The sequence below is a fragment of the Rhinolophus hipposideros genome (genome assembly GCF_964194185.1).
Source record: "Rhinolophus hipposideros genome assembly, chromosome: 10".
NCBI classification, from domain to species: domain Eukaryota; kingdom Metazoa; phylum Chordata; class Mammalia; order Chiroptera; family Rhinolophidae; genus Rhinolophus; species Rhinolophus hipposideros.
Window position 1 is genome coordinate 41,104,603 of NC_138056.1, and position 16,577 is coordinate 41,121,179.

Below are 16,577 nucleotides of genomic sequence, written 5' to 3' on the forward strand. Positions count from 1 at the left end.
TTCATCTAATCCACTATTGATTCCTTGTAATGTATTCATTTCTGTTATTGTATTCTTTATTTCTGACTGGTTCTTTTTTATGTTTTCTATCTCCATTTTTATATTTCCTATCTCTTTGTTGAAGTTCTCCCTGAGATCATTGAGCATCCTTATAACCAGTGTTTGGAACTCTGCGTCTGGTAGGTTGTCTCCATTTTGTTTAGTTCTATTTCTGGAACTTTGTTCTGTTCTTTTATTTGGAACATGTTTCTTTGTCTCTCCATTTTGGCTGCCTCACTGTGTTTGTTTCTATGCATTAGGTACGGCTGTTATGTCTTTCGGTCTTAGTAGAATGGCCTTATGTAGTAGGTGTGCTGTGGGGCTCAGTGGCGCAATCTTCCTGGTCACTTGAGCCACGCCACTCAAGATAAGTCCCTTGTGTGGGTTGTGTGTGCCCTCCTCTTGTAGTAAGCCTTGGTTGCTATTTGCACATTAATAGGAGGTACTGACATTTAGGTGTAAGGACTGGCTGTGATTACAATGGAGGAGTTGTGGTGCAGGGGCTGACCCTACAGAGCAGGATCTGCCTCTACAGGGCTCTGGTGCCTGCCCAATCTGCCCCTTGGGTGTGTCACTCTTGGAAGCAGCTGGGTGATGCTCCAGCTCATTTCGACACTGCCCACTGGGGGAGCCAGCCCCAGGAATGCCTTGGAGGGGATCTGCTGCAGGTCAAGTTCAGGAGCAGCCCATGCTCCACCTGGGACCACCTGGCAGGGGTCACAAAGAAATCCGCTGTTGGCTGCTGCCCATGCCGTGCTTGGAAGTGCCTCAAGAGGCTGGCTGTCACTGGTGGTGGGTTTAGGGCTACTCAGCCAGAGGTACAGAACATGCTAAAGCCAGATTCTGCTTGTCTGGGTTCCACAAACCTTTGAGAGACCCTAGGGAAAGTCTGCAGCATGAGCTAAAGCAGGCATTTTGTATGAAAAAGCCACTGGAAGCGGCGTGGGTGTGCCTGAGAGTTGGGTGGGAGGGGTCTTGAATCACCAGGGTGTGGTGAATGAATACAGGAGACTCAGATATGGTGGCCTTCTGTGTCTGCGCACTTGGAGGAGGGAGGGTTCAACAAAGAAGCAATGACCTCTGCCAGTTCCTCTGTCTAGGAGAAAGCTGCCCCTCCAGCACATCCCAAGCCAGACAACTCAGTTCCCCACCATATGCCCCTGCTGCCTTTTTAGTTGCTCCCCAGCACTGGATCTCAAAGTAAGTCCATGCATGGTCTCTTTAAGAGGAGCAGCTGGGACTCCGGCCGCCCTTCGTCTCATTCAGTCACAATCTCCGCTAGTTTTCACAACCAGAAATTATGGGGACTGCCCAGCACAGGAACCCTGGGCTGGGGTGGGGCTATGACCTCTCTCTCCTCCAGAGAGAACCTCCACAGCTGAGATATCCCTCCTGATTTTTAATGGTCACACGCAAGTGTGGGACAAGCCTGTTTGGCATCTCTGCCCCTCCTACCAGTTTGGAGGTAGCTTCTTCTGCATGTCTTTAGTTGCAGGGCTTTGGTTAAGCAAGATTTTAGGTGATTCTCATGACGGTTGTTTTGTAGTTGTAATTTTGACATGGCCATAAGAGAAGGTAATCACAGTGTCTACCTACTGTGCCATCTTGACTGGAACTCCTAAAGATAAAGATTTTAAAGGCATTAACACACAAGTGTCTTGGGAGGGAATAGGGAGAGATTACTTTGGAGGTAAAAAAAAAAAAAGAAAGAAAACTATCTAATAGTTGACAGTGAAAATTGTGGCAGGACAAACATTAACACACGACCGTTACTCCTCTAATTGTCAGTCTGATTTTCCTTCTTATTTCTTTTCCTAAAAAGGAAGGATTCACCTTGCTGGAGAGAGTCAAAATTAACCTATATAACAAAGAAATGAGGAAAAGGCAGGGACAGAATGGAATGGGGAAGAGAAAAAATCTGCATGAGGCTATATGTCCAGAGAGACTTGAGGGATATGTGGAAATTTCTGTTTCCTTTGAGTGTAACTTGGTGCATATGACAAGGAACACATTTTACAATTTGGCCTCAAATCCTTATCATAAACCTTATCTCAGCCTTCCTACAAGGATACTTCATACTATAACTACAGAAGATCGTTTGCTATTCCAGAATTTAATTTGCACTATACCCTCTCATCTTTACAAATGCTGTGTCTTGTTTCAATTACCCTTGCTTTTCTTCCTAATTGTATTTGTTATCTATTGCAGTATAACAAATTACCCCCAAATTATTGGCTTATAACAACATTTATTGTCTTGCATTGTTGTATATTAACAAATGTAATATATGTTAAAAGGTGACATAAGATTGGAGGGGGAAAGATGGGCTATATGGTGTTGGAATAACTGGAGAACCATTTAGTAAAAAGTATAAAATCAAATCTACCTTTCACATAATATGCCAGGAAAAATTATAGATGGATCAAAGATTTAAATGCAATAAGCAAAAACTTATAACTACTGGAAGAAAACACAGGTGAATTCCTTTATAACCTGTAAGTAAGGAAAATTTTCCTAACTATGACACAAAATCCAGAAGCAATAAACACATGATTGGTATCTTTCTGAAGACTAAACTACATTATTTAGTTTGATGAATTTGACTACATAAAAATTTAAAAGTTTGTGTGGCCAAAAATTCCCATTAAGCCAAGTCAAAAGACAAATGATAAAAAGTTATCTGAAATTTGAAACATAAACAAAGGGCTAATGTATTTAATATACGAAGAGCTCTTAAACATTTAAAAAAAAAAAAAAAGACCCAGTGGGAGAAATGAACGAAAGGTAAGAACAGACAATCACAACAAAAATAAAAACGATATATAAGAAAGATGCTCAATATCACTCATAATAAGAAAAATTAAAACGAATCTCTGACATGCTACTTCCATTAGATTGCTACAAATATAAAATATGACAACATATTCTTTCTGATCCAGGTACAGAGTAATGATCACTCTCATACATTACTGCTGAGAGCAATTAGAGAGCAATTTGGTAATATCTGGCAAAAAAAGAAAAAAAGTGAAATTATTTATACAAAAGATCATAATACTGTTGAATTCTCTGGGTAATAACAACGCAAATGTCCATCAAAAGGGGTATGGTTGAATAAACTCTGATAAATCCATATGTTGGAATTCTATGTAGTTGTCAAAAAAAATGAGATAAATCTCTATTCACCAATTACTCTGATATGGAGTGATCTCTAGGATATCTTCTTAAGCGAAAAATGAGGAAGTTACAGAACACTACACTTTGTGTAAGAATGAGGTGGGAAATGCAAACATATTCTTTTATTTTTGTATGTGTGTGTATGTATTTGCTTATATTTGCAAAAATCCTGGAAAGACCAAAATATTTAAATACAGACATAAGGAGGTAACAAGGTAGAGGATTGGGAATGGACATGATACTTAGCCAAATATGTCTGTTATATAGTTCTGACTTTAGTAACATAGAAAATTTTTACATTTCAAACGTAAAATTAAAGAAGCATTCCTAAAAATAAGAAACTGAGAAACTACCAAAAAAGAATTATTTCAAGAGATAATAGCATAGTATTTTGACTCTACATCCTTAGTAATATATGGTCTAAGAACAGAATAGAACAAGTAAACTTCATTCAGTAACCTAATAGTCAATAATAATATTGTATTACTTTGAATCTATTTTCTATATCTTATAATGTAAATAAAAATGTTATTAGGGATTAAGATTTTCAATGTAAGATTAAAAAGATACAAATATAAAATCAAAGTTAACTTTAAAATCTTGTAATATTAAATTTTAATTAGGAATATCAGTATGAACTCTAGATTGTTGCTTTCTTTTCAAATATATATATTCTGTATATCTGTCCACTGAAAAGAACTATAAGTGATGACAATCCAATAGCACTGAATACATGTAGCAGGTAGATTGTGGTCTCTAAATACCATTGACCAGTGAAAAAATTCAGAACTCTTTTTAGGAATGACTTGTTCCAGGTCTAGAGCAGGAAATATGGAAGATAAGCCAGGGACCGGAACTTAAGGCAGCTATCAAAGTCTTGTCAAAAAGACAATATGATATGGTTACCATTAGCAAAAAATGGGACTATAAAAACAGCAAAAGTAATAATAAGTGCAATTGAACATATATATAAAACTCATGAATTTATAATTACACTAAAAAAGTTAAAATTCCACACATTGGACACGACTGTAAGTAACTAGGTACCAACTCCTTAAAAGGAAAGAATTCTACATTTCTCCTGCCTTTCCAGTATAGATAGTATTTCAAAGTAACCAAATAGCCCTGGTTCATAAGGAAAAGCTTTTTACAGAATGACATTAATAAATAGGTAATTTGGAAATTGCCATTCTATAAACCCTAGTAAAACTAATTCAGACTACCATTATAATAGGCAAAACTCTTAGATGAAATATTGATTAGAACCCCAATGTTCAGTCTTAAAGTCAGACCAGCAGAGACTGTGGGCCTCCTGATGTGACGCAACATGAAGCACACAGCACCACCTATGAGGTATTCTTGCCAGAACAGTCAAACCTGAATCTATCAAGCCTCTAAAGCCAAACCACATTTAGGAAATATGGGGAGAAAAGAAGAAGGTAAGTGACACCACAAGGAAGAAAACAGATAAATTTAGAATGTAGGGATTTATCCAATAGTAGTCTATGCAACAACTAACTCAGTGTGATAGATAGTCTTTATGTATCAATGTGGCTAGACTTTAGTCCCTAGTTATTCAATCAAACACTAAAGGTTGCTATGAAGGTATTATGTAAATGTAATTAAAGTCTATAAACAATTGATTTCAAATAAAGATTATCCTAGATAATCCAGATGGGTCTGATTCATTCCATTGAAAGAATCTAAGAGCAGAACTGAGGCTTCACAGAAGAAATTCTACGTGTGCATAGTAGTTTCAGTTCATTGCCCATGAGTTCCAGCCTGCCCTTTCTTGGCTGCTTCTAGTCCTTGTTTTCATGTAGAAGAGTGATAAATTGACCTGCGTTCTGCTCTCTCAGAGTAGTCAGGGTCATTTCCTATTGGTCTGTCTGTCTGGCAACAAGGACCATAATGACCAAGGTGGATAGCTCCCAGGATTGGAGCAAATACTCTATGTTGTTCTTGAGCTTCCTCACTTCATTTCCCCTGGCCCTGTCAGTAGGCATTGGATTGATCTTTCCTTGCATTATACATGATAACATTAAGGGTTAAGTCTTGAATTTGCATGGGGAGAAACATGACTCCTTTGATCTGTAGTTATTAGGCTTAGCTGGCTTAGAAAAAAACCAGACTTCGATGGAAGTGTTTAAAGGAGCAGAAATGGCTAACTGGTAGTAGTAAAACATTTGTATGAAATGAACTGACAGCTAGGGAAGAAAATGTTAATTTGTCTCGTAGCTAAAAAGATTGTCAGGGAAGTGGATTCCTCTGGTTTCAGTAAGGTAGGAAGTGTTCAAAGAAAAAGCAGAGAATGGCAGAGGAGTTGTTGTCAGGAAATGGGAATTCTTGAGGCCAAAATGAGAGGCAAAGGGGAAGCTAGCCTGAGGTGGGTGAAGAGGAGGTATGCCAAAGGAAATTTGGCCATAGAGTTGCACTGAGATCAGTGATCATACAACATAGTGATGAAGAATTGTGGGGAAGGGCATGGAAGGGGGATTGGACTGATATAACAACAATGGGGTAGGTAGTATACAGAACTGACTCTCCCCAAGATCCAGATAGATCTTTGGGGCAATGGTGTGGTAAAATCATCCATTTACAATGGGTTCCCAATCACTGGAGTCCATTTTGTTGACCTGCTCTGGCCTAATATTGAATGGTGTAGACTTAATAAAGATAATATTTTAAGGTGCTTGTTCTGGCAGCAAGAAACAAAATGGACTGAATAAATACATTTCAGGATAAGTTGATCAGTTAAGATGTTATTATACTAACATATATAAGAGATAACATGGAACTTAGACTGAGATGATAGTATGGAATGGGTAAGACAGGGTAACTCAACAGAACTACAGTGCAGTAGCTAAAACCTGAGGTTCTAAAATCAGTCGTTTATGAACTATGTGAACTTGGGCAAGTTATTTCACCTCTCTGGGACTGTTTTCTCTTCTGAAAAATTGAGATGATATTAGTATCTGTCTTTAACATTTATCTTTTAGAATCATTGTGAGGCTTACATGATATAATAAATATAGGACACTTACAGTGCCTAGCACACACTACATAAGAACTCAAAACAGAGATAAAAAAATTAAATGAGGAGAAATTTTAAAGAAAGTACAGGACACCATGACAGGATGCTTTAGGAGACAGAAAGAAATCTCTTCATATGATCTGGGCTTGAAGACCAGAAGGAATACTGAAGCATTTTGATATGGAAATTATTGAGTTCAGGTGCCATTACTGCAGTACATTCATTTTTATGGGAGACAGTCTATGTAAATATGGGAGTACAGGATTGGAACACCAATGAGAGATAACAATTGGTAGCGTTGATTTGGCAATCATCTGAATACAGGTGATAACTGAAGCTATGGCGTGCACGAGCTCTCTAAATGTTTAAAAATAAAAGCAGAGGTCTAAGGACAGAGCTTGAGAAGCAGCCAGAAAGGAGAATCCTGGAAGATGATGAAGCTTTAACGTTAACTGCAATCTTAATTGCAAGTGACCCATTGTTCCTCTGTATCCTACACGGATATAACTGTATGTAGTAATGTATTATAAGGAAAAGCAGGCGAGCAGTAGCCAGGAAATCTGGATCCTAACCCAGTTTAGTTAACTTTCTCTGTAGGCCTTAGGTGAATCACTTCCCATCTTTGGATCTCGGTTTCTCATCTATAAAAGAAGAACGTTGGATTAGGCAGTTCTTTCAACTTTATGATTTTATGAACTACAACAGGAAGTTAGAAATATTTCCAATCCACAGCCACTAAAAGCCTTCCTCACATATTCCCACAGTCTTGTCACAGATGTTTAGTGACCTTACAGAAAGCGGGAGGCATTGGACATACGTTCCTAGGAAAATATCATTTCAAAAGTCTCTCAAATTTCTTTGGTCTTCACTACAGGGCTGTGTTTACTACAATTTTATTGAAGCGTTTGTGTTTTAACTGGAAAATAGCTATATAAACTATGAAAATCTGAATACACATTACAAATTGCAAGATTCATTACAAAAGGATCCTTCTTATAAAAGGATTAACTCAGAGGTTTTTTCTTCCATAACTTTTACTATTTATATTTATGGTTTCCTACAAACATTTTTCCTACTTTTTCTTTTTTTTTTAAGGAGGGTGCAGCTCACAGTGGCCCATGTGGGGGATCGAACCTGCAACCTTGGTGTTATTAGCACCTTGCTCTAACCGGCTGAGCTAACTGGCCACCCCCTACTTTTTTCAATATAAGAAAAATAAAGGTTTCCCTATCTAGCTACAAAAAAACTTCATAACTCCATTTCCAAAGAGAATTTCTAATCTCTTCTACTATGGCTTTTATGATCATCCTTATTACTGTCTTATCCTGTTTTACATTCTAGTTAATTCATTATGCTTGTGCAAAATTAAGAAAAAAGCTGTAGAAATGAGAAGGAACTATCTAGAGATGTCAATAATACTAATTTAATGCTAATTTTAAATTTGTCTTGTAGTCTCTCCTATAGTCCAATCCTCACTACGTTCTCCATGAGGTATGAAAAGGAGTAATGGCCCCATTTTTATAAAATTGAAGGCAACCTGTAGAGTGATTTTCCTGACTCCAAGACTCAGATTAGGCTGAAATAGAAGGCCTTTTAAAATTTAAATAGATATGTCTTTCCCCCTCAACTTTATTGAGGTATAATTGGTACTCAATAAACTACATGATAAAAGTTTAAAATTTGAGAAGTTTCGACATATTTATACACCTGTGAAACCATTACTATAATCAAGAAAATGAACATATCCATCAAACCAAAGAGTTTCCTCCTGACCCTTTGTGATATCACCCTCCCACCCATCTCCACCCCTACTTTTTCACTCCATCCCCCACCCCCAAGAAACCACTGCTTTTTGTCACTAGTTTGGCTTTTCTATCAGTGGAATCACACAGTATATATTTGGAGAGGGATCTGGCTTCTTTGACTCAGAATAATTATTTTGAGATCCATCCATGTTGTTGAGTGTTATCAATCATTCATTCCTTATTATTGCTGAGTAGGATTCCACTGTGTGAATATACCACAATTTGTATTCCATTTACCTGTTGATGGACATTTGGGTTGTTTACAGTTTGAGCCTATTACAAATAATGCTACTATGAATATTTATTGAATATTTATGTAGAAGTCTTTGTGGGCAAGCACCTAGGAGTGAGATGGCTGGATCCTATGGTAAGGTGTATGTTTAGGATTTTTTTTTTGTATGTTTAGCTTTTTTAAAAAGGCCAAACTGTTTTCCAAAATAGTTGTATCATTGTACATTCCCAACATGTTGTATATGAGGATTCCAGTTGTTTCATATCCTTGCCATTACTTTTTAAAGTCAAAAAGATGATCAGTCTTTTTAATTTTAGCCATTCTAGTGATTAGGGTGTGCAGTGATGTCTCACTGTGCCTCTAATTTGCATTCCCTAGTGAGTAATGATGTTGAGCATCTTTTCATGTGCTTATTTTGTCATCCATACATCTTCTTTGGAGAAGTATCTTGAAATCAGGTAGTTCAAGTCACTCAACTTTTTCTTTTTCTTTATTTGGGGGGTAGGGAGAAATAAGTTCAGTTTTTATTGTTAAATTTAACAGTTTCAAATGCTTGTGGGGATGGGACCATAATCATACAAAGTTCCACTTACTAAAATTTTAGGTAATCAGGAATTTTTTTTTCCAATTAGGGCTGCTGGTCCTAGCCCGATTCCTAGGACAGTCTGAGAACCTGGAATCTGAGTACAACCAGCATCTGGGATTAAATTTATAGTCAGTCCTAGCATTTTCGTGTGGGTCAGTAATTCAGCCAGAGTTTCTTCATCAGGGGTTTTGACCGCCACTTTGGGTTGGCCACAGTACTCCCACTGTTTGAACAATTCAGGGTTTCTCTTTTGAATTTGCTTGTAGGCAGAAACAGCAGCATGAGAACACTGGGCAGCCACTTTCCCTTTTCCCATCTTTCCGTCATTGCGAACCACAAGAATCATTTTGTACTCCCCACTCTCTCCTAAGATGCTTGTTTCAGTTCCAGTCTCCCTGTCTGTCTCACTCACCAAGCTTCTGGGGATTGTCCTAAAGTGTACGGGGAGGCCCCAGCCCAGGCATATGCCACAAGTGACTCTGGCAGCCAACCTGAGTGTACCAGGATGAGCCAAATACTCCATAACCAAGGATTTAGAGAGTACCTAGAGCACCTTTCCTCGGACTTACTTGCATCTTTGCGTTCTTCACTTCTGAGTAGCGAGCACCTCTACTTTGCTTTTCTTGATCAAAGTTTTGGCTACTCTAGGTCCTGTGCATTTCCATATAAAATTAGAATTAGCTTGATAGTTTTTACAAAGGTACCTAAGATTGTTACCAGACTTGCCTTTAACTCTAGATCAATTCAGATAATTGTACTGACTAGAACCTCCATTACTACATTTAATTGAAGGCAATTTTTACAAAGTAATATTCCTGACTCCCAGGGCCAGATTAGGCTCACCTACAGGACCTTGTTGAATTTAATTCAAATATTCATCAAATGTTCAAAACTTGAACAATTATTGCATTCCAAGCTCTGTGCTGGTTTTCAGGGAGACAATTCTCAGTACACTCTCCACGAGGTATAAAAAAGGAATACACGACAGACGTGAACCTGGTCCTGATCAAGTCTTACCATCTTACCATCTTACTGAGGCCTTTTAGAACAAGAATTAAAAGCACAGGCTCAGGGTTCAGTTGGCTTGGATTCTAATGCGGCTCTGCCCCTTATCGGTTGGTTGACCTTGGAAAACTTAACTCATTTTCCTAAGACTGTTTCTCCATCTGTAAAATGAAGGTATTAGTAATATCTACCTCATAGGGTCGCCGTGAGGATTAAATGAATTAATCCCTTTAAAATACTTGGAACAGGGCTTGGCACATAGTTAAGGGCTTAATAAATATGATCTACTAATGATTGGAGGGTAGGATTAGTTCTTCACAGGGCAAATCTACAAATGACTGGGGAAGGACAGGCATGGAAACATTAACAGGCATAAAAAGTTTCATTTAGCCGCTAAGTAGAGGCCATAGTGTCAGCCATACCTAGGCTTAAAACCTCGCTCCGCTGTTTATTAGCTGTGTGACTCTGAGTAAACCACTTAAACAGGTGCAATGCCTGGAAAGTGGTTAGTATCATGTCTGGCACCCCACAAACGCTTAGCGGATAGTAACTGTTGACTGCGGATGTCCTGCAAAGCCATGATATCGCCAGCATGTGTTCGTAATGGTAATAGCGGCCATTTATCAGGACTTCCCATTAAGGACTCTGTACTACTTAACGTCCATATAGTCTCTTTCATGCTTTTTGTCTCGCTAGGTCGAGAGCATCCTCGGCCCCATTTCATGGTAAGAAACCAGATATGCTTTGTGTAACTATAACCAGTGGGAGGCTGGAGGCCTAATACGTGGTGGCTTGCAATCCGACCTCTGACCAAACCAGGGTTTGCAAAGTGGTCTTTGTCACCAGCTGGGCCTTGGACAGCCTCTTGGAGTCGGCACCAGGAGAGGCAGCAGGTGGCCAGGCCGTCCCCATGGCCGCCCCATGTTGTCCCTACCTGGGGGAGCCTGCCAGGGGAGGCCTCTCCCGCCGCCACTTGGGCACGTCTCCCTCCTTGGCCTTCGCTGCCACCTTCCCGCTCAGATGGCCTCTGGGGCTCGCGCCTCGACGATGTTCTGGAGAAGCCGCGCCAGAGAGCGGTGCAGCGCCGAGCCGAGCCGAGCGCCGGGGAGGAAGGCTGGGCGGCGTCTCCAGGCAACGCGCCGGGGCAGGGCTTGTGCGTCACGGAGGTGCGACCGGGTCGTGGTGGGCGGGGCTGGGGCCCGGCGCCGCCTGTAGGTCTGCGCGGCTGGCTGCGCGGCGCCGGGGCCGCCGGAAGCGCGATGCCTTGAAACTGAGGTGAGCTGCGCAGGCTGTCCTTCCGTTGTGTCCCCGTGTACCTGCTCCACGACCGCCAGGCGGGGAGTGCAGCACCAGCCAGGCCGGGGCCGCAGGCCGGGCCTCGGGGGGAGACAGGCCTCGCCCCGCCGCGCTGCCTAGGCCTCGGCTTAGGGCGCTGCTGGACGCCCCCGGCGGCTCCCCGTGGCCCGGGCGGGGCGGCGCGGAGGGGCGGGAGGCGGGAGGCGACTTGTCCCGTTTGGTGGGTGGATCTGCGGGACCTGGAGAGAGTTTTTCCGCCTCGAGCCCCGAGCCGCGTTTGAATGTTGCCGCCGGCGCAGTCGGTCGCTAGCGGAAGTAGCTGTTGGTGACAAGCTCCACGTTCCAGGGCGCTTGGCAGGGGCCCCCACGGCCAGGGTGGCCAGTGCGTTGGTGAACACCCTGGTGCTGGGAAACCCGCCCCGCCGCACCGCTTACCCCAGATGCGCCACCCTGTGCCTGGCCCAGCATCTCAGAACCGGCCGAGACGATCTCCTTAGCTCCGCGCTGCCATTTCTGCAGTCGTTCCGGCCGCGCGCCCCCTTCTCGGAGGCGTGGCCGTGGTGAGCCACCTACCTTGAGGCCCGGGGAGGCAGAGCGTTCCCTGGTAGTGATGATGCTTTCCGGAAAGGCAGCCTTTGGGGTGGGCTTTGGAAATTACTTCTTCTGTGCTGTGTATCGTCACACACAGTGGACTCATCCTTATCCACATGGATCCCCAGCTCCTTTATTTCAGTGGCAGTGAACGTCCGTCTCCTGCCCCGGTCCTATTTCACGGGGCCAAGCGGTGCGAGGTCTTTCCTCCGGCCTGTCTTATCAAACTGCCTGTGGTTGGCCGCTCTGAGGTCGTATGCATCAAGCTGTCTGTCTCCACGCCCCTCCGCCCCTTGGTCTTGCTGTAAATTGAGAGCCGTCCATGCCGAATTGCATCTGGGGCGTGCGGTGCTGCGGCGCAACCAGACTCAGTGAGTGAGTCGCCTCTGTGTCGCAGGGGCCGCCCTGAGAAGTGATGCTTTCTGAAGGCAGAACTCAAAAATAGCCTGGATTTTTTCTTCTTGCCTTTTCATGCTGCCTGGCTGCTGTTTCTAAATGTTTTCCTCCAGAATACGATTGCGCGTTAACAAAATACGTTCTCCGTCGTTTGGTGTAAGGGAACTTTATATTTGACGTGTGTCACCCGACCTTTCTTAGTTCACATCTGAATGCGGAACGCACTTCCCTTACCCTTCTCCCCAAAAAAGCAGGGAAGGTCCAGAGAGGATTCTTACAAGTCTACTTAGTGTATTTTTCCAAATATGAAATGTACTTAGTAAACACACTGGTGCTAACGGAAATCTGTATTCTTAATCTGCAAGCACTATCTTATCTTTTTGTAGTTTTTCTTTCTGTAATTTTTTTTTCTGATTAAGATCTTTGAGCCCAGAACAGACATTCTAGACTCTATAGTGACTATGTCTGGTTTCATTGTTTCATTATGTGTCTTTGTAACTGCTGTTGATTTCTTGTCTTGCAGAACAGCTATTATCTGCTTCCAGATCTAGAGTTTGAGTAAGCAATGAGTAATAAAATATCCTTAGGGACCTAGTTGTTAGTAGTTTCTAATCGTTGCTGTTAATAAAGTGTGACCTCATGATGAAAATAGTTGATTACTCCAATTATAAACATGTTTTGTAAGTAAAATAGTTGATACACTGTTTCATGGAGAGCAGGTTTCAGAGAGATTTTGTAAATACTTGTGAACTAGTCAGTCATCTTATTGCACTTTCAGGTTTTTCAACTCTGCTTTCATCCTTTTATGAATGGATAGGATTTAAATTTTCATGGAGGTTTTGCGGTTTGGGGGTTGTTGCGTTTTTTGTTTTTTGTTTTTGTTTTTTGCCTATTACCCATGGGGTGATTTTATATCTTTATAAAGAATATTTGAACTACAACAATTCATTTGTTAGAAAAAGAAGTGATCAAGTGTATGTTACCACCCACTAGAGAATGAGGCATTTTTGGAATCCTTGATATTCTTATGAGTTTCAAAATAACAGTTGTTCTTCATTTTTTTAAAAAAAACCTTCAAATGTTTTTTGAAAGCACATTGTTATCCTGTTAGAAAGGACTAAAGTATAGGTAGCACAATAGTATAAAAGCTGCTAGTTTTTGAGAAATCTTGACCAGAGATTTGTCTTTGGCTGAATCCTATGTGAGTGGTTTGTATGTTACATTCCTATGCAATACTATTGTTCCATGATCTAGAGGGACGTACTTTGCTAATATCAAATAATGAATATCTCTCAATTTACATATACATTAGTCAAATGATACAGTTTTACAATTTTATATCTTTCCTTCCATATATATTTTTTTGACTTCAGCTTCTCTCCAAGTTAGTATTAGTAAATGATTGGATAGGTTAACAAGAGTCAAAAGAATACTAAATGAATAATAATTTTTTAAAAAACTGTCAACAATATTTTCTGTATCCATTTATAAACATTTATTGTGTGCTTATGTACTGTGTTTTCCTGAAAATAAGACCGGGTCTTACATTAATTTTTGCTCCAAAAGACTCATTAGGGCTTATATTCAGGGGATGTCATCCTGAAAAATCATGCTAGGGCTTATTTTCCGGTTAGGTCTTATTTTCGGGGAAACACGGTACCTACCAGAAGAGAGAACACAACTGCTGTGTTCAAGAAGCTCACAGAGGAGCGTGGTCAACTGACCTAGCTGATGATATGTGCTATGATAGAAGAATAGGCAAAGTCACCAACAAGGACGTGGAAAAACCTGTGGTGGGTAACTAGAGGGTGGCCTCAACAGATTATTGTTGTGAACATACACTCTTGGGTGTGCTTTTATATTGCATATACATCACAGAGTCATATTTTTATGCTAGTGATGACATTAATATTTATCATTATTTGATGCTGTTCAGAAAGAACTGTAAATTCTAGGTTCTCTGCACTGTACCAGGTTGAGAATTACTGTTCCAGGCTCTTTTGGTAATCTCTAGATTTTGTTCCCTTTTAATCGGAGGAGTTAGTAGTGGTCAGGATTCCCAGATACCAAATACAATTACAGGATAACAAATTAATGTGCTTGTTATACGGGGTCCCTGGTCCCACTCCCCGCATAAGAACTCAGGATATGGTGAGGCCAAAAAGGAACACCCACGGAGCCATGGATGGGGGGTTCATACCGCTATAGTCTCGCTGGCGGATGGACTGGAGCTACAGGAAGTAGGCTCCGCACGATCCGCAATCCATCATCCATGCTTCTCTGCCAACCAACCCACCAACCAACCCATCCAGTAGCGTAGCCACAGCAGTTATATTAGTGGCTAATGGCTAACCGTTATCAGCTGATGGCCACCCAGCCACAGCGGATGGCCATCTGATTACAGCTGATGGCCATCTAATAACCGAGCCAGCACCTTTCCACATGAGGCTGAGAGCCTGGAAACTGCTCTCTGGGACTCTGTCCGCACAGTGCTGCCTCAAATTATAAACCTTATCATTCAAAGTTAGGGCACCAGATCAAAACAATGCAGAAACAAAAGAGACCATTTTCTAATCAATAAATACGTAATAAGTGACTGTCATGCAGGGTGTCATGCAGAGTCTCTGGTCCCGCTCCCTGCACTAGAACGCAGGATATAGTGAGGCCTAAAAGGAACACCCACGGAGCCATAGATAGGGGAGTCATACCACTATATTCTCGTTGGCGGCTGGGTTGGAGATACAGAAGCAGGATCCACACAAAGCGCAATCTGTCGGCCGCTTCTCTGTCAACCAACCTTACTTGCTAACTGCAATCTGCGTTGCTAACTGTAATCCGCGTTTGCCAGCCACAATTCGCTGCTAGCGTAGCCATGGCAGTTATATTAGTGGCCAATGGCTCACTGGTTATTACAGCTGTGGCCAACTAGCCACAGCTGATGGCCATCCAATCACAGCTGATGGCCGTTTACCCCCGAGCCAGCACCTTTCCACGTGAAGCTGAGAGCCTGGCAGTTGCACTCCTGGCTCTGTCCCCACAGTGACTAAGGCTTCTTTTTAAATACTCGTATATGGTGGGCATGTTGATTAAATTATCATTACATGTTTGATCCCACTGAGACCATATATTTCAGAAGTTTAATTTTTTATTTGTTAAGTAGTGTAAGTATAATTTAAAGATTTCAGTCTCGTTGAGTAAAATCTTTTATTGTATTTTGATGGGATTGATACAGAAAAGGTAGAGGAAACTTGAGTTTCACTTTGGGAGTAAGATATTAGGTTAGAGGTCACCTGCTCTACATCTCACCAGATCAAAAACCTTCTCTAAAACACTCATTAGGTGAACTTCTAATCTTTATTTAAACACCTCCACACTTCAATGAAAGCAAACTCACTACATTACAAGACAGCCCTTAATACTTCTGGATAATTATGGCTGGTAGGAAGTTTCTGATACTGATGTGAAACCTGCCTAATTTACACTTATTGGCCATGTTGTTCTCTGTGGGTATATAAAGTAAATCTTACTTCCTCTCCCACATGAAAGCTCTTCAAGTATTTGAACAAACCTAGTATCGTGTTGCTACACGTTGTTACTATGATTATCTAGCATAAAATGCTTTGTTTCCTTTACTAGCTCTATAACATACACTCCCCAAAATATTCAAAGGATTAGTGCCCTTCAAAAGTGACTGCTTAGAGCTGATCACAGAACTTCAATGTGGTTTATCCATTGCAGAGCACAATGGGACGAGGCTCTTGCGCTAGACATATGCTTCTAGCAAGAGTTTAGGAGTAATTAACAACTTTCTTGTCCATGTTTACCGTTGACTTATTTTGATTGAAACCCTCAGACCTTTTATATTTTAACTACTTTTTAAACACATCTTACCTATGTGTTTTTTGTGCAGTTGGCTTTTCAAAATATATTCAGAATTAACTTTTAGTTATATTCGCTATGATTTATTTCATTCAGAATATCAGTATCTATTTCAGTCTTGATTTTGGTATTCAGGGGACATTTTTTTTAAAAAAAAAAAGCATAAACTTTATTGAAGAATTTGGTGGAAAACTGATTTTTCTGGATAATTGTGTATTTGTTTTGCAGTTAGTCGCAGTTTATTGTGGAGAAGAATGTAAATAAACATTACTTTAAAAATAAGTTTTCAAAGGGAATTCCTATCATGAAGTAGTTGATTTGCTTCTGCCCCAGATTCCCATGAGTGGGCTTTCCCTCTTTCTTTTTTTTAAAAAAAATTTATTGTTTTATATTAGTTTCTGGTGCACAAAACAATGTAATAGTTAGACATTTATCATTTATATCCCTCACACTGTGTGGACTCCCTCCCCCATCCACTATCCCTCTGACATCGCACACAGCCATTACATTTCCACTATCTACATTCCTAATGCTGTACTC

At 40.9% G+C, this 16,577-nt stretch overlaps 2 protein-coding genes across 4 annotated transcripts in view; one reads left to right on the plus strand and one right to left on the minus strand.

The window, feature by feature from the left end:
• Nucleotides 1–8,892: 8,892 nt before the first annotated feature.
• Nucleotides 8,893–9,393, minus strand: LOC308504389 (peptidyl-tRNA hydrolase 2, mitochondrial-like; the record flags this gene model as incomplete). Its single annotated transcript, XM_081064870.1, has 1 exon — nt 8,893–9,393. One exon carries the CDS (start codon nt 9,391–9,393, stop codon nt 8,893–8,895), a length of 501 nt encoding a protein of 166 aa, XP_080920996.1.
• A 131-nt stretch (nt 9,394–9,524) lies between these two features.
• RNF141 (ring finger protein 141) overlaps nt 9,525–16,577 on the plus strand; it is a 33,693-nt gene continuing 26,640 nt past the window's right edge. Inside the window, exon 1 of one of the 3 annotated variants that reach the window (XM_081064867.1) lies at nt 9,525–11,150. In XM_081064867.1, the coding sequence (XP_080920993.1) occupies nt 10,786–11,150 (365 nt within the window). In that variant the 5' untranslated portion in view covers nt 9,525–10,785. Of the gene's footprint in view, nt 11,151–11,384; nt 11,732–12,293; nt 12,315–16,577 lie in introns of those variants that run through there. The other 2 variants (XM_081064868.1, XM_081064869.1) reach the window with 2 other exon arrangements.